Below are 23,526 nucleotides of genomic sequence, written 5' to 3'. Positions count from 1 at the left end.
GCTGCTGACACTTGACTCAGAGATCTTTTTCTAGACAGAGTAGCAATCGAGCAGCAAGAAGTGCACTTCTAGTATATTTCCCACCTTTGTGTTTGGACACTTAGATTTATATACATTTTTCCCGATCACATGCCCAAAATGTCCAGGTTCCATTTTTGTTCTCTCCAGCCAGGGTCATACTTGTCTGTTCACAAGACCTGATCCTTTTCAGTTTTAGCGCCTTGCTTAGACCGTAATTCTGTTCATCTTGGATACCTGCCTCTCCTTGTCTCTGTGTGCAGGCATCTTATACATCCCAGGAGGGCCATCTCATGAAGCCTTCCTTAATCATGCACTGCACTGTGTTATGACTTCCCTTCTCTTCTTCCCCCCACCCTCATATGTGGTTTAAATGGATTTTCTGTTTCCTAAGGTCAGAAACTATTTTGTACTTCATTATCTTCATCTAAAAACTTAATGTAGCTCTCTCTACAGAGCCAGTTTGAAATCTGTTTTTGTTGGTGTTCCCAGCTGTATGTTGATTCTGTTTAGACTGACAGCAGAAATTGGCAGAGACAACCCATGAACTGCTCATTGCAGGGCTGTCGGCTGACCATGGATTTTACCTGTGATACAGCTATTAAAATGCATCTCCTTTCTGCTTGTTTCTCTCTGGGCATTCTCCTAGAATCCAGATTGTTGTGTCTCAAAGTCACTTTTTTGCTTGCTGTTTCATTAGCTAAGGGTTATTTGTCATCTATTACAAGTTAGTATAAAAATTATTGCATGTCTTAAATTTTCAATAACAAACAATGACGTGGGACTGTCTCAGGCAGTGATGGCAGAGCTGTTTGGAGTGACGAATGGCAGGACCTCTCAAGGGCTCTGTCAGGGTTGTACTATTGTCCCAGATCTGTCCCCACTTCACTGTTGGCCAAGGATGATCACACTTTTGCGGGTAGATTGACGTCAACTGAAAAGGCACGAGAGTAGAAAGTCACAAAAGAAGGTGGCCACTTCCAGTAATTGCAGCCCCTTCCCCCACACCATATTAGGGTGTGTAGGAAGCCAGATGAGTTACCTAGGATGTAAACCAAAGGACACAGGAAGCCTGGGCAGTGTCCCTGCTCCTCTGGCCGGTGGATCCGTTTAGATGAGGAAATATGCACATCCCAGAGTGAGAGCCTCTCCCTGGGCAGTGCAGGATGTGCATGGGCGCAAGGCGGATAAACTGGCTTATCTGCCGTCTTTCCCCTTCATGTCCTTACACCTCGCACAGGTCTACCCTTTTCCCTGCTTAAATCTGCCAGGGCAGCGTTCATGTGAAAAGCCATCTCCCAGAGTGAATTTCATCAGCCTAACTTCAGATCTCAAGCTGCCCCCTTGTGGCTGCTACAAACTATTTTTGGGCTATTTAGCTATGGACATTTAGAGTAGCGAAATAAAAACTTAATGGTCTTTTATTTTAAATTACCTTTGACTGAGCATAGTTTTCCTCTCTCCTTTAAAATCATTTAATGCTTGTCAGATTTCTTTTCTGAATTGGCTAAGACCACCTCTGAACTTGTCTTTGCTTATTCCCTATTTTTAAAATAAATGAACTATAGTAGTTAACTGTTTATTTCTTTGTGTGTTTGTGCTTACCTGGGAACTTAAGTGAAGGGTGAGTACTGTATTGAGTGACTTTTTTGCATTTAGTTATTACTAAAAATGCAAAAAACACTCTTAAGATTCCACATTTGGTATTTAGAACATTTAAAACTGATTTCTGCCCATTTTACATATGTGTGTTTTTTCCATTATACTTTTGAAATTTGTCTCTCAAGGTGACTGGCATAAATGGTTTTACTTTATTTTGGTGTTAAATCAAGACTAACGAACTCTCTTAGGTAGCTGTACAGATATTCCTCTGAGATTTTAGAAATCAAAGACTTCTTCACTTGTTTAGTAAACAAAAGATTTCCCTGTGGCTCATGGCAGAACTGCCAAAATACAATGTTACAGAGAAAATTAAAGAGGTTTTCTTTGTCTTCTAGAAGCAGTATAAAATTATTCTAAGTAGATACTTAAAAGAAGCATTTTCAAATGTCTGCTAAAAAATATGTAGGCCTTTTCTATTTAGTGCCTTATATCCATTGACAACTCATTTTTTAAAATTTCTGCAATACTGTGTGATACGCATTTGTACATTATCTGTTTCTGTAATTCCACAGAACAAAAGAGAGAACTTGATTTTGTTTTATACGTGGATTTACTAGCTATTGAGGGTGCAAGAAACCTCAAGTTTAGTGTAATTAAAATTATTTGGAAGAGACAGGTTTTTCTCATATGCATTTTGTCTATCTTTCTGGCTAGCATTTATGACCAAAACTGTGTAGGGATTAGTGTTATGAATAAGAAATAAAATTTCTTCTTTTGATAGCTTACCATTAACACATTGGTAGCAAACATTGGCATTTTTATGTGTTCGTCATAAAAACCCATGGTTTGTTTGTAATGTTTTACAGGATTTAGGGTACATTACTATAGGTCATTCATTCTTGTCTTAAATTACATTCATGCCTTATTTTTCCCCCACGTGATTCACTGTGTACTAAATTTCTCTAGCGGAAGTAATTGAAATAAGTACTGAAATAAGTACCAGGCTTTAAGTAATGTCATATTTTATATCTAAAGATAATAGCATTTTCTTTTATAAAGAGCTAACAGCCAGTGGTAGGGTAGGGAATCCGCCAAAGAACAGGTTAAAAGAAGCAGTCCGTGTATTACGTAAGAGAGGAACAAATGTGCTAGGCTCCCCTGTGTTTTTCATCAGGACAGGCTGGAATGTGAAACGCGCACAGACAGACTTGGACCGGAGCCTGAAATCCACCATTAAAGAATGATGAGGCTTGGGCAAGTTATTTACCTCTTTGAGCCTCAGAGCCCTCAGACTTTAATCAGTGATAAATGATGCTTCTTAAAGCAGTGGCCCCAGTGGGAACACCTCTGGTTCTCCCTTTTTGAGGAAATCATGACGAAACCTGAATCTGGTCCATGGAAACAGAGATCGTACCTCCTGACAGTTGAGTTTCATAACAAAATAACTGTTAAGATGTTTGACTAATTTATTCTGCAATGTATTTATCTGATATGAAACAATGAGATTCGCTTCCTTCCAAAAATTTGGCATCTAGTGGCGAAGACAGGCAAATAAGATACAGTGCAATAAGTGGAATGATTGGAGGAGACATACAGTAGATTTTTGCTTAATCCACAGGGTAACTACAAGTATCATTTAGTAATAGCATTCATGAAAGAACTTGGCAAACTGATTCTTGTGCCAGTGATGATATTTTGTACTTAGGTTTGAGCATGATATTCTTTAACTGTAGGTAGAGAAATTCTGTCATTTTTACTATATCTTTATTTTGCTAGAGCATAGCATATGTCAGAAACTTTTATATATTAGTTTGGGCCTATAGTTCAAAAAGTTCTTGTTCCTTCTCAGTTCTCTTTTCTGCATTAATATTTCTCATTGTGTCATACCACTAAGAATTGATTCATGAAAAGCTCTTGAGAGAGAAACAAATTAATTTCAATTAACTCATTCTTAGAAAGTGACCATATCAGGTGGCTTCTATGTTTCTGTTTTGGCTTTGCAAGGTTAAGACTATTACTTTCTTGAATTTTTATTTAGACCTAACTCCTTTGCTTTTCCACATATTTAAAGAGAAGAAATGGTGGGATTGGAGAAATTATAAACCAAAAACTCATTAGGGAATTTTCAACCTTAGTACTAGATTTGTAGGTTCCTAAGTTTCTGAGATACAGAGAACACTGTGATTTATTTATTTATTCCATTTATTTCAGTAGACCCTTAATGAACAGCATAGATAAACATATATCCTTTTCTCCATAGGGTATGTTACACTGAAGATACCAGCCAAACTAAACATAACCTAATCAAGCATTACCCATAGGCTTCTATCTTCATTATATCACAGAGATCTCCGTGAGAGATCTCTTTATTTCATGTTCATTTTCAGTAAAAACTAAACAGGAAATGGCAGGCATGTGTTTGCAGATGAAATTGAACATAAGAGATATTAAAATGCATCTAAGATGGTTAAATTTCTTTTGCTATATCCAGTAAAACAAAAAATTCATGATACTGTACCAAACTCCAGTTACTAAATTTCTGCTAATTTTATTTTACTCCTGCCACGTGTGCTATTTTCTCTGTAAATAAATAGAAAACTATTCTCTAAGACCCTGATGATAGTCTTCTTACTGAAATCTTTTTTTTTCCTTCATTATGTTTCCTTACTAATTTATTTTCTGCCAATTCGGGGTAGTAAAATCTAAGCTGTTTAGGCAGTTGTTTCTGAAGCAGTTTGCTGGAAATGGTATACAATAATCAGTGCCACCAGTAATCTAACTGAAAACAGAAATGTATTTCATCCTGATTTTCCCTCATTCCTTTAGAAACAAGCATTGAGCTTACCATTCTTTTCAAGCTCTCAGGTTTTCACAGGATAACAAGAACATTTCTCATAGATAGTTTTCATTACAGCCATGAAAAAAAAAAGACAAGCCCTGGGACATGAAAGTTGAGACACATATCAGGCGTGTGTAGGGATTTCTTTTTATTCTAGTGTTCCTTTAATGTATCACAATTTGATTAAATGAATCACAATGTACTTTAACCTTCATGGGTTTTCTACCTTTTAAAAATATTAAACCAGATAGTTTTTAGAAAAATCTATAAAGCATTATTTTTCCCAGGTCTTCTTGGGCAAATTTTTTAAAATTGCAAGTTGAGCAGTTTATTTTTGATGGACATAGGCAATACAGATCAACTCCAGTAGCTAACTGAGTTGCTAGAGATACAAAAAAAAAAGATTTTGAATTTAAGAATTTTTAGCACTAGAAATTAAGTGGATGGAAAATATTAGAAGCAGATGTCAGATAAAAATTGTTTTTAGAAAATAGTTTATGCATTACTAAAAAAAAGTCTGTATATAAACAAGTTAAAGCTTGACCAAGCATCAGACTTAAATGCTTCTACAAATGTATTCAGGTTTATTTAGTGTTTATTCTTTTTGGTTTCCTTTTAGATCTGGTGCTCCCTCTCCATTAAGTAAGGTAAGTTTGTCTTGTGTTTTGTTTTGACCTTTTTAACAACTTTCGATTGTAGAGTTCAGTGGCAGTAAGTACATTCACATTGTTGGGCCTCGATCACTATTATCCATCTGAAGAACATTTTCTTCCCAAGCTGAAACCCATTACCCTTTAAATACTTCCTCATTATTCCCCACCCTCATCCCCTACACCCCCAGCTCCTGGCAAGGCACCGTTCTACTTTTTGTTGCTATGATTTTGACAACTCTGCTGCTGCTGCTAAGTTGCTTCAGTCGTGTCCGACTCTGTACAACCCCATAGACGGCAGCCCACCAGGCTCCGCCATCCCTGGGATTCTCCAGGCAAGAACACTGGAGTGGGTTGCCATTTCCTTCTCCAATGCATGAAAGTGAAAAGTGAAGTCGCTCAGTCGTGTCCGACTCTGAGGGACCCCATGGACTGCAGCCTACCAGGCTCCTCCGTCCACGGGATTCTCCAGGCAAGAGTACCGGAGTGGGGTGCCATTGCCTTCTCCGTTTGGCAACTCTAGGTGCCTCAAATAAGTTGAACCTCTCAGTACCTGTTCTTTTGTGACTGGCTTATTTTACTTTGCACAGTATCTTCCATGTTCATCCATGTTGTATTGGGTTGGCCAAAAAGTTCGTTTGGGTTTTCCCTTCAGATCTTAGCATATGTCAGAAATTTCCTTTCTTTTGAAGTCTGAATACTATTCCATTCTATGTATAGACCACATATTGTTCATCCATCCCTCCATAGGTGATCGCTTAGGTCACTTCCACCTTTTGGTTATTATAAATAATGGTGCCGTGAACGTGGTATTTGTATATCTGTTCAAGTCCCTGTTTGCAGTTCTTTAGAGTCTGCACCCAGAAGTGAAATTGCTGAATCATATGATAATTTTGAAGGAGGGCATGGCAACCCACTCCAGTATTCTTGCCTGGAGAATCCCATGGACGGTGGAGCCTGGTGGGCTACAGTCCATTGGGTCGCAAAAAGTTGGGCTGACTGAGTGACTAACACCTTCACTTTCGTGGTAATTTTATTTTGAATTTTTTGAGGAAAGGTAAGGTAATTTTTTTTTTTTTTAATTTCCTCTTACATTAGTTTCTCAGTCCAGTGTCATATAGCAATGTCTACTTAGCCCTCTATCTGGGCTAAAAATTTTTTGGAGTAGGAGAAATGTTCATACATTTATATTACAACTGAGAACAAATATATCAGTGTAACATCTTACTAGTTTCAAAGGACTTTCAAGAACTCTGAATCATAGCCTGGTGAGATAAATAAAGCACGTGATGTTGTGCCTGCCTTGATGGTGCATGCATGTTAAGTCTCTTCAGTTGTGTCCAACTCTTTACGATATTATGGACGACAGCCCACCAGGCTTCTCTGTCCATGGGATTCTCCAGGCAAGACTACTGGAGTGGGTTACCATGCCCTCCTTCAGGGGATTTTCCCGACCCAGGAATTGAACCTGAGTCTCTTAACATCTATCTGCACTGATACGTGGGTTCTTTACCACTAGCACCACCTGGGATGGTAAAGAAACCAATCATCATTGGGTATCCTTCCAAACATGTCTTTTAGACAGTATTGTAATAACGGTCATAGCTCCTTCAACTCCCTTTCTCCTTTAGCGTCTTGTGAGGACAAGATTAGGGTTGTCAGTGACAAGAGTGATTTAGTTCTATAGGTCTGTAGTGTAGATTTGCCATTGTATTTTTCAGGCAAAAATGTGATAAATGTGCTCTTTCCTCTTTGCCGAATTTCTGTCATGTAACTAATGTTATTACAGACAAGAAAGATGGCATTATGATGGCACAGGGTACCCCAGACACCCTGTACTCTGTCAGTACATGGCCATCTGCCTAAGAGTTCCTCAGGGAGTGCCATCAGTCAAACAAACAACTGAAGCTCCCTGGTGATCCCGCTACACAGCTGGATTTAAAATCATGTCTGTGAAAGAATTCTGCCACAGGACTGCTGAGTAGAGTGAGGTAAAATTCTGGAATCCTTTAGGATGGTCTGTTTTGGCATTTTGGCCAAATCAAATTTTGACTGTTTTCTTTTTGTAATAACAGGAATAACCATAACCAAAATATGGTTCTGTTTTCCTCCCTTCCTCATCTCTTCAGAGCTTATTATTACAAGGCAGTTTTTAATAAGCCTTTGGAGACCTTCATTTCTGCATTTTTGTTGGTAGATTCATTGCTGTCAGTACATTCTCCTTGGTATTTCCTAAACATCACTTTCTAAGCTTATTTACATGTGTCTGTTAAAACAAAAACCACAAATTTATTTCAGAGTTGTCAGTATCCACAGGGGACAGCATGCAAATTCGTTTTTGTCAGTTGTTTGTATTCCCTTGTAACTCTTTCACATTCCATTTGGAAACTTTGAATTTTTAGTGAAGAACAAAGCTTGAGTTGACCCTTTCTGAGCAACAGTATTCATACTGCTCTTGGGTTTATCTTTTATCTTTTTTGGAAGTGCTGAGTGCTTGGCACTTGTATATCTTCGGATTTTGAATTATTAGCTATATTCTTAGTGCCTGTGCCCATACTCAGTCACTCAGTTGTTTCTGACTCTTTGCAACCCTATGGACAGTGCCAGGCTTCCCTGTCCACAGATTATCCTGGCAAGAATACTGGAGTGGGTTGCCATGTCCTCCTCCAGGGGATCTTCCTGACCCAGGGATTGAACCTGCATCTCTTATGTCTCCTGCGTTGGCAGGTGGATTCTTTACTGAGCCACCTGGGAAGCCCAAGTAAGAATACTGGATCAGGTTGCAATTTTGTCCTCCAGGGGATCTTCCTGGTCCAGGGATCAAACCTGGCCTCCTGCATTTGCAGGCCAGTTCTTTACCACTGAGTCACCTGGGAAGCATATTCTTAGGCAAATAGCTATATGTTGTTCAGTTGCTAAGTGGTGTCCCACTCTTTGCGACGCCATGGACTGCAGCATGCCAGGCTTCCCTGTCCTTCACTATCTCCCAGAGTTTGCTCAAACTTATGTCCATTGAGTTGGTGATGCCATCCAACCATTTCATCCTCTGTTCTCCGCTTTTCCTCCTGACCTCAATCTTTCTCCTCATCTGGGTCTTTCCCAATGAGTCGGTTCTTTGCATCAGGTGGCCAAAGTATTGAAACTTCAGCTTCAGCATCAGTCCTCCCTATGAATATACAGGATTGATTTCCTTTATGAATGACTGGTTTGATCTCCTTGCTGTCCAAGGGACTCTCAAGAGTCTTCTCCAACACCACAGTTTGAAAGCATCAATTCTTTGGCACACAGCCTTCTTTATGGTCCAACTCTTAACATCTGTGCATGATTCCTGGAAAAACCATAGCTTTGACTATATGGACCTATTAAACAGATACTATTTAAGTCTGGAAACTCCTATACATTGCTTATCTCCTCAGTCCTTTTTCTTAATTTACTCTTTTTCAAATTTCCCCTACATTTGGTCTGCTTGAAATTAGGTGTCCTGTTTTAGCAGTGGCTGATGGCCCTTGCTTGATCTTGGTCTTTGTGCATTTTGCTTGCTGTTATGTCTCATTTCCACTTACAGAACTGAGTATCAGTGGACTGTTTTGAGATGATCCATTTTTCTTTCTCTCGTGAATACAGGCAAATTAAATATACCAAGTAAAAGAAAATAGAATTAGGATAGTTACTATACAGTTCAGTTCAGTTCAGTTGCTCAGTCGTGTCCAGCTCTTTGCGACCCCATGAATCACAGCACGCCAGGCCTTCCTGTCCATCACCAACTCCCGGAGTTCACTCAGACTCATGTCCATCGAGTCAGTGATGCCATCCAGCCACCTAATCCTCTGTCATCCCGTACTCCTTTTGCCTCCAATCCCTCCCAGCATCAGGGTCTTTTCCAATGAGTCAACTCTTCACATGAGGTGGCCAAAGTATTGGAGTTTCAGCTTCAGCATCAGTCCTTCCAATGAACACCCAGGACTAATCTCCTTCAGAATGGACTGGTTGGATCTCCTTGCAGTCCAAGGGACTCTCAAGAGTCTTCTCCAACACCACAGTTCAAAAGCATCAATTCTTCGGTGCTCAGCTTTCTTCACAGTCCAACTCTCATATGCATACATGACCACTGGAAAAACCATAGCCTTGACTAGATGGACCTTTGTTGGCAAAGTAATGTCTCTGCTTTTTAATATGCTATCTAGATTTGTCATAACTTTCCTTCCAAGGAGTAAGCGTCTTTTAATTTCATGGCTGCAGTCACCATCTGCAGCGATTTTGGAGCCCAGAAAAATAAAGTCTGACACTGTTCCACTGTTTCCCCATCTATTTCCCATGAAGCAATGGGACCAAATGCCATGATCTTAGTTTTCTGAATGTTGAGCTTTAAGCCAACTTTTTCACTCTCCTCTTTAACCTTCATCAAGAGGCTCTTTAGTTCCTCTTCACTTTCTGCCATAAGGGTGGTGTCATCTGCATATCTGAGGTTATTGATATTTCTCCTGGCAATCTTGATTCCAGCTTGTGCTTCTTCCAGCCCAGTGTTTCTCATGATGTACTCTGCATAGAAGTTAAATAAGCAGGGTGACAATATACAGCCTTGACGTACTCCTTTTCCTATTTGGAACCAGTCTGTTGTTTCATGTCCAGTTCTAACTGTTGCTTCCTGACCTGCATATAGGTTTCTCAAGAGGCAGATCAGGTGGTCTGGTATTCCCATCTCTTTCAGAATTTTCCACAGTTTATTGTGATCCACACTATACAAGAATCTTATTTTTTTTTAATAATTAGCTGATTATTAGGTCCTCTTCTTAAGCCAGCATAGGACAATAAATGTTGGGTTTTATTTCACTTTTTAAATTTTATCTTTTCACATTAGTGAAGGTCTGTTCTCAAGTTGTCAGTGACTTGAATCTTGTTTGGGGATAGTTCTCTGCTGTTTTTGAACTATTTTTTAAGTTAGATTTCTAGATGTTACAGGCATCTGAGAAGACTTTGCATGAAGTCTGTTTAAGATGCAGAAAAGAATGACCTGGGTTTTAAAGCAATCATTGCAGTTGATTTTTTTTTTTTTTTCATTTTTGCAGGTAGCAAGATCTTTCCCACCAATTTTTTGTTTAGGAAATATGTTTGGCCTTCATTTTATTTTTTTAAATTGAAGTATAGTTGATTTACAATGTGGTAGTAGTTTATGATTGTCAGCAAAGTGATTCAGTTTTATATATGTGTGTTAATTCTTTTTCAGTTTCCTTTTCCATTATAGGTTATTACCAGATGTTAAATGTAGTTCACCGTGCTATACATATTCAGTAGGACCTTGTTTGTCTGTTTTACATATAGTAGTGTATATTTGTTAATCCCAAGCTCCTAATTTATAATTTGGCTTCGATTAGAAATATATGCGTAGAAGTCATTGCTGGGTAAGGACAAATACTTTGTCATAATTCTATATAAATTACATATAACTTGTAATATTTGAAACATGTTTTGTCCACTATTGATTATTTATTATAATTCTCAATTTGAAATTTTCTTGAGTTTTTTCCTCCCATGAGGACCTACCAAATGGCATAGGTCTGCAGAGTGGGGGGCCTGTCGCCTTGTGTCATGTAGATTCAGATTTGACCAGAGCGTGCTGTGCCTCTTCCCTTTCAGTCTTCTCCAGCCACAACTGTTACGTCGCCTAATTCTACACCAGCTAAAACTATTGACACATCGCCTCCGGTTGATTTGTTTGCAACTGCATCGGCAGCTGTACCAGTCAGGTTAGTTCATGAGAATGCAGCAAACTGTTTATTAATATTTTGGCTAGGTTTTCATTTTATTTTTATGTATTGAACCCAAATGACTTCACAAAATGAAATGTTATTCTAGTGAATGTATGCTATTTTGGGTTGTTTTCAGGTACATAGAGTTAGTTCTAACCTTATACAGTTATATAAGTTTGTACCTCTCAAGGTGTAAGTAAGACCAAAGCTCTGGGAATTGCCTTGTTCAGATATTTGGGAAAGAAAGTGGAAGAAAGATGCACACATTTCAGGTTCTTCTGAAGTGCATGATATGGACAGTGTTTTCTGAAATTCATTTCTTCTTTTGTGAAATTTAAAGGCTGTCTTGAAGTGCTATAAAATGAAATGAAGTGAAGTGAAATGCAGTTGTAGGTCGAGTAGGTGGTACATATAGGAACTCAAACTCCACTTGTAGGAAGAAACTGTCAGGATGCTCCTAATTGCTTTTATAGCACCTAAAAGTCAGAATACTGGTGAGAAAGATGGGGATGACTGTGTGTTGTATGAAATCTCTGAGGTGCCTAAAAGGAAGCCCCAACTAAGAGAGGCTTCCTCAGGTATTAATTTTAGGTCAGCTCTTTGTTTTGGTTCTTTTGCCTTGAGAAGATTCTGGTCCCATCTTGTAGTATCTGTGACTCTGATTATGAATGCTCTGTACAATAAATCCACATAACGTATCCATGTAAACTATGCCTGTTGGTCTCCACTCACTTAATTCTAGTTTTATAATCACAGGCTTGGAAAGGCCAAGTCCTTTCTGCCTCTATACCAAGATAAATTGCTTCTTATAAAAGCTTTGATTCAGGTCTTAATAATAAATGTTTCCCTATTCTGGCTCTTAAACCAGTTGTACTTATAAAATAGATATCAAAACTAGGCAAGTTTCAAAGAACATTACTTGCAAGTCTAATATGTAAAAAAGATAGGGATTGAACTGCTATTTATAAAGAGGGTTGGGGAACCTGGACCCTGATGGCTTAGTACCTGATCTTGCAGCCTTTAAGTCAGTGCTCCTTAAACCTGAATGGACAGTGAACACCTGGGGTCACAGTAAAATGAAGACTCTGATATAGTAGATATGGGGTAAGCCTGGGACTTTGCATTTCTAACAAGGTCCCAAGATGCTGTTAGCTTAGAGAGTGTACTTTGAATAGCAAAGCTCTAGGCTCTTCCTTGGAACTTCTGTAGATGAAAGAGCTTTGGAAAGCACAGCCCCATCTGAGTAAGAGTGAAAAAATATGGAATTATTTATGGATGAGGCCTCTTACAGACCAACTTAATATGTTGCAGTTTAATGTAGAAAAAAGATACAATAGTGATTATTCTGGAGAAGGCAATGGCACCCCACTCCAGTACTCTTGCCTGGAAAATCTCATGGACGGAGGAGCCTGGTGGGCTGCAGTCCATGGGGTTGCTAAGAGTCGGACACGACTGAGCGACTTCACTTTCACTTTTCACTTTCATGCGTTGGAGAAGGAAATGGCAACCCACTCCAGTGTTCTTGCCTGGAGAATCACAGGGACGGGGGAGCCTGGTGGGCTGCTGTCTATGGGGTTGCACAGAGTCGGACATGACTGAAGCGACTTAGCAGCAGCAGCAGCAGCAGCAGTGATTATTCATTTTAGTGTTCTTTGGTTTATAAATAAATTCTTCTTTTCAAGATGAGAATTATTTACCATGACACAAAAAAAATACAAAAACTTTTAGGAAATAGAGAAAAGGAAAAAATTACCAATAATTCTCTTTAATATTTAGAGCATGTTTCCTTTTGTCAGAATCCTCATAATCAGCATTTCAGATACTACTCAGTAGACATAACATGTTTAAAATTCCCCCTTACTTTGAGGCATTTAGATTTTCCCTTTTTCTTTCTGCTCTGTGATTCGCTGAGTAAGCCATTGCTTGAGGTATGATTTAACTTTGTTATTTGTGGAGCAGGAGTTGGCAGACAATGGCCCATAGATCAGATCTAGCCCACTGTCTTTGTAAATAAATTTTTATTGCAACAGGGCATGTTTGTTTGTTTACACACTGTGTCTTTTTCATGCTGCACTGGCAGAGTCAAGTAGTGACAGAGGCTGTCTAGCCCACAAAACTAAGATGCTTAGCATCTGGCCCTTGACAGAGGTAGTTGGCCAACTCTTGGTATAGAGGAACATATGTTTTACTGCTGTACTTTGACAAATATTATTCTCTTGCTGGATTTAAAATATCCAAAATCTGTGATGTTTTCTGCGTAAGTCTTTATTTAAAAAACATCTTTATATTTAAAATTCAAAAATCTGATTGTAAAATGATATTTGCCTTTCAGCACTTCAAAACCGTCTAGCGATCTCCTGGACCTCCAGCCAGACTTCTCCCCTGCAGGGGCAGCAGCAGCAGCACCAGCACCAGCACCACCTTCAGGAGGCGCCACTGCGTGGGGAGGTGAGTGGAATCAGACAGCTGTGCCATTTTTCTATTTAGCTGTTGCCATTCAGGTTATAGTTGTTAATCTTTCCTTCTGATTATCCAAAATGGTGCTAGAAACTGGGGGAGAAAATGCTAAAAATGGCATTGATTAAAATATACATTGAAAGAGAGACCAAAAAAATTGAGAGACAAAAGGTACCTGTATGTGTTATGTGCATGTGCTCTGTTGCTCAGTCATGTCCGACTCTTCCCAGCCTCATGGAGTATAGCCCTCCAGGCTCCTCTGTCCATGGGATTCTCCAGGCAAGAATACTGGAGTGGGTTGCCATTTCCTCCTCCAGAGGATCTTCTCAACCCAGGAATGGAACCCATGTCTCCTGTGTCTCCTTCATTGAAAGGCGAAGTCTTTACCACTGAGCCACCTAGGAAGCCCCCAAAGTACCCATAATACAATTAAAATATTCAAGTAATCACATAGTTTTATTATTCAAGTTGAAACAGTGGGAGTATTTTTTCTTAGCTATTTTCAAATCCTGATTATTTTTAGTAATTGAAAGGCAGCTTTTTAAATTTGGTTCAAGTGCAGTCTCCCTAGTTGATTTCTTTAGATCTGAATTGGTTTTATTCATATTGAATTTGATTTCATGCAATTGGAAATCTGGGATAGATTCTTATTTGTGCCAGAAAAGATCTACACTAAACTTGTTAAGAGCAATCACATGTAAGTATGGCATGGATCTTGGAAAAAATTACACTTCTATACATATTTGATTTAAAAGGATACTTAATGCTAATGTAAAATTAAGTTGGTTATTGCTTCATTCTTAAAGTTTCACAGAGTTGGTATTAAATACCTTACTCTACCACATCAAACTATCAAAAATTTTTTTTAAGTTTGAAAATGGCTCATACAACTATAGAAATAACACTGAGGGAATGACGTAAGCAAGATGGTCAAATAGTAGGTGTCCCATCATACCTCCCCACAGAAGTAATCATTTGACAGCCATTCACAGACAAAAGTGCCTTTGTGGGTGCTTTGGGATCCAGGAAAGAGGTTGCAAAGCCCAAGCTCAAGAAGGCTTGATTTGAGAAGGCAGGTCCATGTAGGAGGCTCATCAACCTTGGTCCTGGCAACAGACCTAGAAACACTGCCATGTCTCTGTGGACTTGTTACAGTCCTCTTTGGCCATGATCCTGCCACAAGCAACATCTGCTAAGAGACCAGAACCATACACACCCATGCATTAGGTAACAGGCCTGCTGACCTTGGTCTCAGCTGTGGACCCTGAAACTGCCTGTGACCGAGCTCCAGCCTCTCTCAGTCTTGGTCCAGGAGCAGTCTCGCCTGCCCAGAGATCTACCAGGAGACATACCTGTCTGTGCACTTAGAGACAGGCCCAGTGACCTTAGTCCAACCTCAGACCCTAAAGAAGCCTTGTGACTAGGCTCAGCCCCTTCCAGCTGCAGTCAGGAAGCTGTCCTGCCCACCTGGGGACTCTGTGGGAGACAGACTTATCCATACCCATAAGGGCAGGCCTACAGACCCTGGTCCCAACTTTGGACCTTCAAGCAAATATCAGACTTGATTCAGCCCCACTTAGCTACAGTCCAGGGCTAGTCCTTCCCAGCCCAGAGACCTAGTAGGAGCTACACCCAAACATGCACTTGGTAACAAGCCCACCACCCCTGAACTCTACTGAAGACCCTAAAGTGGACCCTTGTTCTAGTTCCAGCCCTACTAACCAAGGTTGTGAAGGCAGTCCTGTCCACTCAGGGACCAGGAGGCAGGATCCGCACCCACCTAAGACTCTGGTAACAGGCCCACCAACATGGGCACTACAGCAGACCCAGGAGTAGCCACCTGAACTTGCCCCAACCCCATTCAACTGCAATCCCAGAGGCAATATCATCACCCCAGGGACCTCACAGGAGAAGATCTTCACCTGCCAAAACTAGTGTTTAAAAACAGGAAGAGGTGTTTTTCCTTCAAATACACAGGCACCATCACAAGGCTACATGAAATACAAAGTATCAGGCAAAGAAAAACTCCATGACACTGCCAAAGGAAACTAATAAAGCTCAGTAACTTACCCTAAAGAAATCTAGGTTGTCTGCTAATGAATTCAAAATAATCATCCTAAAGTAGCTCAGTGAGATTCAAGGAGACACAGCAGGCAAGAAAACAAAATCAGGAAAACGATACATGAAGTAAGAAAATAGAAACTATAAAAGAGAACAAAGCAAATTCTGAATGAAATAGAATACAGTGACTGAATTGAAAAGAAAAACTCTGTAGAGAGCTTCAACAGAAGACTGAATCAGACAGAGTAAAAATCCACAAACTCAAAGATAGGTCATTAGAAAACAGCCAATTAAAGGAATAAAAAGGGAAAAAAGAGGATGCATACAGGACCTATGGGACATCGTAAAATGAATGAAGATATGCATTGTAGAAGTCTCAGAAAGGAAGAGAGAAAGAAAGTGAAGTCACTCAGTCATGTCTGACTCTTTGTGACCCCATGGACTGTAGCCTACCAGGCTCTTCTGTTCATGGTATTTTCCAGGCAAGAGTATTGGAATGTGTTGCCATTTCAGAAGGAACGCTTATTTAAAGAAATAGTGGCTGGTGGTGGTGATGGTTTAATTGCTAAGTTGTGTCGGACTTCTGCAACCCCATGGACAGTAGCCTGCCAGGCTCTTCTGTCCATGGGATTCTTCAGGCAAGAGTGGGTTGCCATTCCCATCTCCAGGGTATTTTCCCAACCCAGGAGTCGAATCAAAGTCTTCTGCATTGCACGCAGATTCTTTACCAACTGAGCTACCAGGGAAGCCCAAAATAGTGGCTGAAAACTTCCTAAATCATGAGAGAGATATGGACATTTAAATTCATGAAATTCCAAAGTCTCCAAGCAACATCAACCCAAAGAATATTACCTAAGACACAGTATATAATCCAATTGTCATAAGTCAAAGACAAAGAGGAAAATTTGAAAACAACAAAAGAAAAGCAGTTTCTTCTATACAAGGGAATCCTGGTAAGGCTATCAGCATATAATGATAAAATCAATTCATTAAGACACTTGCTCCTTGGAAGAAAAGCTCTGACAAACCTAGACAGCATATTAAAAAGCAGAGACCTTTGCCTACAATGGTCCATATAGTCAAGCTATGGTTTTTCCCATAGTCATGTATGGATGTGAGAGTTAGACCATAAAGAAGGCTGAGTGCCAAAGAATTGATGCTCTTGAACTGTGGTGTTGGAGAAACTCTTGAGAGTCCCTTGGATTGCAAGGAGACCAAACTGGTCAATTGTAAAGGAAATCATTCCTAAATATTCATTGAAAGGACTGATGCTGAAGCTGAAGCTCCAGTACTTTGGCCACCGGATGGGAAGACCTGACTCATTAGAAAAGACCCTGATGCTGGGAAAGATTGAAGGCGGGAGGAGAAGGGGACGACAGAGGATGAGATGGTTGGATGGCATCACTGACTCAATGGACATGAGTTTGGGTAGGCTCCGCGAGTTGGTGATGGACAGGGAGGCCTGGCATGCTGCAGTCCATGGGGTCACAAAGAGTCGAATACAACTGAGCAACTTAACAACAATAATTCATTCAGTTCAGTTCAGTCACGTCCGATTCTTTGCAACCCCGTGAATTGCAGCTAAGAGGATATAAACATCAAAATACCTAAATATGTGAAGCAAATATTAACAGAACTGAAGGAGGAAATAGACAGCCATACAATAATAGTAGGGGGCTTCAGTATGCCACTTTCAACAGCAATAGATAGGTCATCCAGATGGAAAGTCAGTTATGAAATAGAAAACTTGAATAACAGCTTACCCCAAATGAACCTACAGACATATACAGAAAATTTCTTTCAACGGAGCCAAATATACTTTCTCCTCAATTTCACATAGAAAATTCTTCAGGGTGGAGAATGTTGGGACAAGAAAAAAATTTTGATGAAGAAAATTGAAGTCATATCAAGTATTATTCCTGATCTTCAGTGGTATAAAACTAGAAATCAGTAACATAACAAAACTTTGAAAATTCACAAATACATGGAGATTTTATAACATATGGCCAACCAATGGGTCAAAGAAGAAATTAAAAAGAAATTTTAAAGAACCTTGAAACAAAAGAAAATGGAAACACAGTATATCAAAACTTACCTGATGCTGCAAAAGCAATACTAAGAGGGAAGTTTATAGTGCTAAATGCCTCCACTAAGAAAAAAAAGATCTCAAACAATCTAGCTTTACATCTCATGGAATTAGGTAAAGAACAAACTTAGCCCAAAGATAGCAGAAGGAAGGAAATAATAAAGATTAGAGCAGAAATAAATGAAATAGAGACCAGAAAGACGTTAGAAAAGATCAACAAAACTGAGTTGGTTTTTTGAAAAGATAAAATTACTTTTGCGTGTGTGCATGCTCAGTTGTATTTGACTCTTTGCAACCCCAAGGACTGTAGCCCACCAGGCTTCTCTGTCAGTGGAATTTTCCAGGTGAGAATACTGGAATGGGTTGCCATTTCCTACTCCAGGGAATCTTCTTGACCCAGAGATCAAACCAACGTCTCCTGTTTCTTCTTCATTACCAGGTGGATTCTTTGCCACTGAGTCACCTGGGCAGCCCAAAATTACCTTCAGCTAGACTAAATAAGAAAAAGAGCAGTGATCCAAACTAAAATTATAAATGAAAGAGGAAACGTTATAGCTGATACCATAAAAATGCGAAGAGTCATAAGAGGTTGTTGTGAGCAATTATATGCCATGATTGGATAACATAAAAGAAATGGATAAATTCCTAGAAACATACAGCTGACCAACATACAGCTGACCAACAAACATACAACTGACAGTCAAGAAGAAATAGAAAATCTGAACAGACTTACATGAATAAGAAAATTGAAGCAGAAATCAAAAACCTCCCAACAAAGAAAAACCCTTGATCATATAGCTTCATGAGTGAATTCTACCAAACATTTAAACAGAAATTAATGCCAGTCCTACTCAAATTCTTCCCAAAAAATTGAAAAGAGGGAACACTTCCAACCCAAAAAATTGAAAAGAGGGAATACTTCCAACATTTACTTTTTTGAAGCTAGTTTTACACTCATACCAAAGCCAGATACACACACTATAAGAAAAGAAAATAACAGTTCATCATTCCTGATGAACATAAAACTACAAAAATCGTTCACAAAATATTACAAACTGAATTCAACAGCCCATTAAAAGGATCATATACTATGATCAAGTGGGTTTCTCCTTGGAATGCAAGGATGGTTTGAGAGTTGCTAGTGATAACACACCACGTGGTAGAATAAAGGATGAAAATCATATGATGATCTCAATAGTTGCAGAAAAAGTACTTTAACAGAGTTCAACAACCTTTCATGATAAAACTATCAACAAATTAGGTAGAGAAGGAATGTATCTCAACATAATAAAGGGTATATATGACATGTCCGGAGAAGGCGATGTCACCCCACTCCAGTACACTTGGCCTGGAAAATCCCATGGATGGAGGAGCCTAGTGGGCTGCAGTCATGGGGTCACTAGGAGTCGGACACGACTGAGCAACTTCACTTTCTCTTTTCACTTTCATGCATTGGAGAAGGAAATGGCAACCCACTCCAGTGTTCTTGCCTGGAGAATCCCAGGGACGGGGGAGCCTGGTGTGCTGCCATCTCTGGGGTCACACAGAGTCGGACACGACTGAAGTGACTTAGCATAGCATAGCATGACATGTCCACAGCTAACATGATTCTAAATGATGAAAAGCTGTAACATTTTCCTCTAAGATTAAGACAAGGATGCCTACTCTCTTGAGTTCTATCCAACATAGTACTGTAAATCTAAGCCAGAGCAATTAGTCAAGAAAAAGAAATAAAAAGCATCCAAATCGGAAAGGAAGAAATAAAATTGTCTCTGCAGATGACATGATCTTACATGTAGAAACCCAAAAGATGCCACCAAAAAACTGTTAGAACTAATAAATGAATTCAGTAAAGTTTGGGAATCAAAATTTATGTATAAAAATCAACTGCATTTCTATACACTAACAACAAACTATCTGAAAAAGAAATGAAGAAAATAATTCCGTTTATAGTAGCATCAAGAAGAATAAAATATTGAATTGGCCAAAAAGTTTGATTGGATTTTTCTGTAACAACCCAAATGAACTTTTTGGCCAACCCAATACTTAGCAATAGACTTAACCAAGGAGATGAAAAGCCTCTACACTGAAAACTATAAACCACTGATGAAAGAAATTGAAGATATAATAAATGGAGATATAATAAATATCTCCAAATAAATGGAGATATATCCTTTGTTCATGGACTAGAAGAATTAATACTGTTAAAATGTCCATACTACCCAAAGTGATCTACAGAATCACTGCAGTCTGTAGAAAAACTGTAATGGCATTTTCCTGTAAATAGAAAAAAAAAATCTGTCATTCATATAGACCAAAAAAGACCCCACATAGCCAGGAACTCTTGAGAAAGAAAAACAAGGCTGGCTACATCAAACTTCCTGAAATCAACCTAAATTACAAAGCTATAGTAACCAAAACAGAATGGTACTGGAATGAAAGCAGACATCTCAACCAGAACAAAACAGGAACAAGAGAGTAGAGAGCCTAGCCCAGAAGTAAACTCATGCGTAGTCAGTTAGCTCACCTTTCACCGGGTTGCCAAGAACACACAACAGGAAACAGATAGTCTCTGTAATAAATGGCATTGACAAGGCTAGATATCCATGTGCAAAATAATAAAATTGGAAGCTTATCTTACATCATACACAAAAATTAACTCAAATGGATTAAAACAAATATAAAACCTGAAACCATAAATCCTAGGAGAAAACATAGGGAAAAACCTCCTAGACATTGATCTTAGCAGTGAATTTTTTAGTTTGCCACCAAAAACACAGGCAACAAAAGCAAAAATAAGCAAGTGAGACTACATTCAAGCTAGAAAGCCTCTACACAGCAAAGGAAACAATCAACAGAATGAAAATGCAACCTATGGAATGGGAGAAAATATTTGCTAGAAATAAAAAAAGAACCCAAATACCTTGATTTTAAAATGGGCAAAGGACATAAATGGACATTTCCATAGAAGATGTGCAGATGGTTAACAGGTATATGAGAAGGTGTTAAATGTCATTAATCATCAGGAAAATGGAAATCAGAACCAGAAATAACACCCCACACTTGTTAGCATGACTATTATTAGTAAGAGAAGAGAGAAGTGTTTGTTGAGGGTGTGGAGAAAGGGAATCATTATACACTATTGGTGGGAATGTATATTGGTACACCCATTGTGGAAAACAGTGGAGTAGAAGTTCCTCAAAACAATGTAAATAGAACTATTACATTATTCACCAATCTCACTTCTAGATGGATGGATATCTGCACTCCCATGTTCATTGCAGCATTAGCCACAATAGCCAAGATAAAAAAATAACTTGCGTTTGTCAGCAGATGAAAGGGTAAGGAAAACATGTTGTATACATTCAGTGGAATATTATTCAGCCTTTTAAAAAGAAGGAAATCCTCCTATGTGTGACAATATGGATGACATAAAGGACATTGTGCCAAGTGAATAAATATGCCAGACACAGAAAGGCAAATATGTATAATCTCACTTATATGTGGAATCTTAAAAAAGTCAAACTCATAGATGCAGAAAGTAGAGTTGTTGTTGAGCAATGGAGGGCAGGGCATGGAATGGGAAGATGTTGGTCAAAGGGTACAAAAGGTCAGTTGTAAGCTAAAGAAGTTCTGGAGATCTAGTGTACAGTAGTTACTATACTTAATACTATAGTTAATAATACTGTGTTGTATATTTGAAACTTGCTAAAAGAGTAACCTTAAGTATTCCAACTACAAAAACACAGGAACTATGTGAGATGATGGATGTGTTAGTTTGATTGTGGTCATCTTCTCATAATGTATATGTATAACAAATTATTACACTGTGCATCTTAAATATGTACAATTTTTGTACATCAGTTATACCTCAGTAAAGCTGTGGGGGTTGAGAAACAACACTGGTAAAAGACATTAAGTGGCTGATGAGGAAACCAGTAAGATGATAAAGCTGGTTAAAAAAGCATTTTGAGGAACTGGGATTTATAGAAAAGGAATGTTAAAATAAGATGGCTAGGTTGGGTTCAAAAATAAGGCAATAAAAATCATGTCTTGAGGTTATCTTTTCTCCCAAACATAGTATTATATCACTAGCAGACAAGAACTATAATTCGATACATCATTTCAGAATCAGAGTCCTTAATTAATGTTAAATTGCAACATGAAATGAAGCTTCATTCCATAGGTAATTAAATAATCCTTGGGTGAGCTTGGTAAACATTGGCAGAGTGATATCAGAAGTACCTGCTATATTTTATTTTATTTAATAAATTATTTATTAAACATTATATTTATATAATATAATATATTATTAAATTATAATTAATAATTAAATATTATATATTATTAAATTATATATTTATTTAATATTATATTTTATTTCCAAGTTTTTTGGTAACAAGATGAAAGTAACTAGTTGTGAAATAAAGTTGCTGACTATGTAGATGAGCATTTAAAATATTGGTGCTTTTCCATTTAAATGCTTCAAACTTCTCCCTTGTTAAAATGTTCAACTCCTAAGCCGACAGCTGTCATTTTTTAAAATAAAAAGTCTCAACATCACTTAACTTTATTAAATCTCTGTTTGTAAAGGAAAATATTGTTGAATTAGTTTTATAAAGGGCCTTCTTTTTTAAGAACCGTATTCAAGTGTTCATGGTATTTTTTTTTTAATTGTAGTATAATTGCTTTACATTGCTGTTAGTTGCTGCTACACAACATGAATCAGCGATAAGTACTATAAGGGCCTTCTGGTCCTTAAACGCTTTCTCATTCTGACCTTCATCTTTTTGAAATGTTTATTTCAACTTATATCTTATTTTCGTTGCCCCAGTATCTTATACAACATATTATGTTTTCTTATGTATTAAAGAATGCTTCAAATCTGTATCCTTAAATCAGACTTTCTCTGTCATAAAATTCATATGAATGGCTTTTATAGAACTTTTATAATTTAAAATTTAGTGTTAATTATAAATCCGTGAGGTTATACAAAATTTTTTTCAGTATTATATGAATGTATTAACTCTAATTTTCTCAACTAATTAAATCAGTAGATATTTGAGACTTTGTAATTTTTAGAGCTTATCAAGCATAGTGGTTTAGTGATTTAGAAACTTTAGTAAGTAAATAGTGATATTGTTAACTGTCTCCTTTCACCATATTCTCCAGTGTCAAACTGAAGAGAAATTGTGTCCTTTTTGTTTGGTTTGTTTGTTTTACACCAAAGGAATAATAAAAAGAATAACTCTAGGTGAGATATTTTTAAATTGTACTGTAACATTTTAAAAACATTTGGCCACACCACACTGCATGTGGGACCTTTATTCCCCAACCAAGGACTGAACCCCTGTCCTCTGCAGTGGAAGCACAGAGTCCTAAATACTGGACCACCAGGGAATTCCCAACATTTTTATTCATATTCATCTCTCAGTACTTTTTGCTAAGACCCACAATACTATGAGAAATAAGTTATAATAGCCAATTTTATTATAACACACTTCATTTCTTGCTTGTTAGGAATGAATAGCTATTGATGATTGAAACGTTGAGGTATCAGTGGATATAGGAGAAAGCAGATGAGTATGGTTTAGCTAGGGCTGTGCAGTGTGGGTCTGCAGTCTGTCTTTCTCAAAGGCAAGGCAAGAGGTCTGAAATTCAGCCTGTTTCTGTTGGCCAAGCTGTGGGCTTTTTTCATCCTTGAGGAATAAGGAAAACCTTTTCCAACTTGCTGGCTCAGCAGAAACAGTTTTTCATAATTAATACAAAGCACATTATAGTATATCATAGTGTTGGCTTAGGACCTGATGGTTAGACAGCATTAGTCTTTTGTCTCAACAAAATATCTATAGCTATTTTCATAGCAGTAGAAAAGTCAGCTGGGGAGGAAAATACTAATAAATAAATTCTCTAGTTCTCAAGCAAATAGTAAAACTCCTAAGTCTTAATAAATTCAAGTAAACTAGTATAATATGAAATTGAGAGATAATAGTCACCTTTGCTGCTACTGTTTAGTTGCCAAGTTGTGTCCAACTCTTCTGTGATCCTGTGCACTGTGGCCCACTA

The 23,526-nt window shown here is 38.2% G+C and overlaps 1 protein-coding gene across 16 annotated transcripts in view; it reads left to right on the top strand.

Annotated features, from left to right (window-relative positions):
• The window catches only part of SNAP91 (synaptosome associated protein 91), a 169,573-nt gene that overhangs the window by 86,510 nt on the left and 59,537 nt on the right, over nucleotides 1-23,526 (top strand). For 12 of the 16 annotated variants that reach the window (XM_027551022.1, XM_027551021.1, XM_027551026.1 and 9 more), the window contains exons 11-14: nucleotides 1,637-1,642; nucleotides 5,079-5,106; nucleotides 10,744-10,853; nucleotides 13,189-13,304. In XM_027551022.1, the coding sequence (XP_027406823.1) occupies nucleotides 1,637-1,642; nucleotides 5,079-5,106; nucleotides 10,744-10,853; nucleotides 13,189-13,304 (260 nt within the window). The remainder of the gene's footprint in view (nucleotides 1-1,636; nucleotides 1,643-5,078; nucleotides 5,107-10,743; nucleotides 10,854-13,188; nucleotides 13,305-23,526) is intronic. The other 4 variants (XM_027551035.1, XM_027551028.1, XM_027551025.1 and 1 more) reach the window with 1 other exon arrangement.

Source organism: Bos indicus x Bos taurus, chromosome 9, assembly GCF_003369695.1.
Source record: "Bos indicus x Bos taurus breed Angus x Brahman F1 hybrid chromosome 9, Bos_hybrid_MaternalHap_v2.0, whole genome shotgun sequence".
Lineage (NCBI taxonomy): Eukaryota > Metazoa > Chordata > Mammalia > Artiodactyla > Bovidae > Bos > Bos indicus x Bos taurus.
This window is presented reverse-complemented; position numbering and strand designations above follow the sequence as displayed.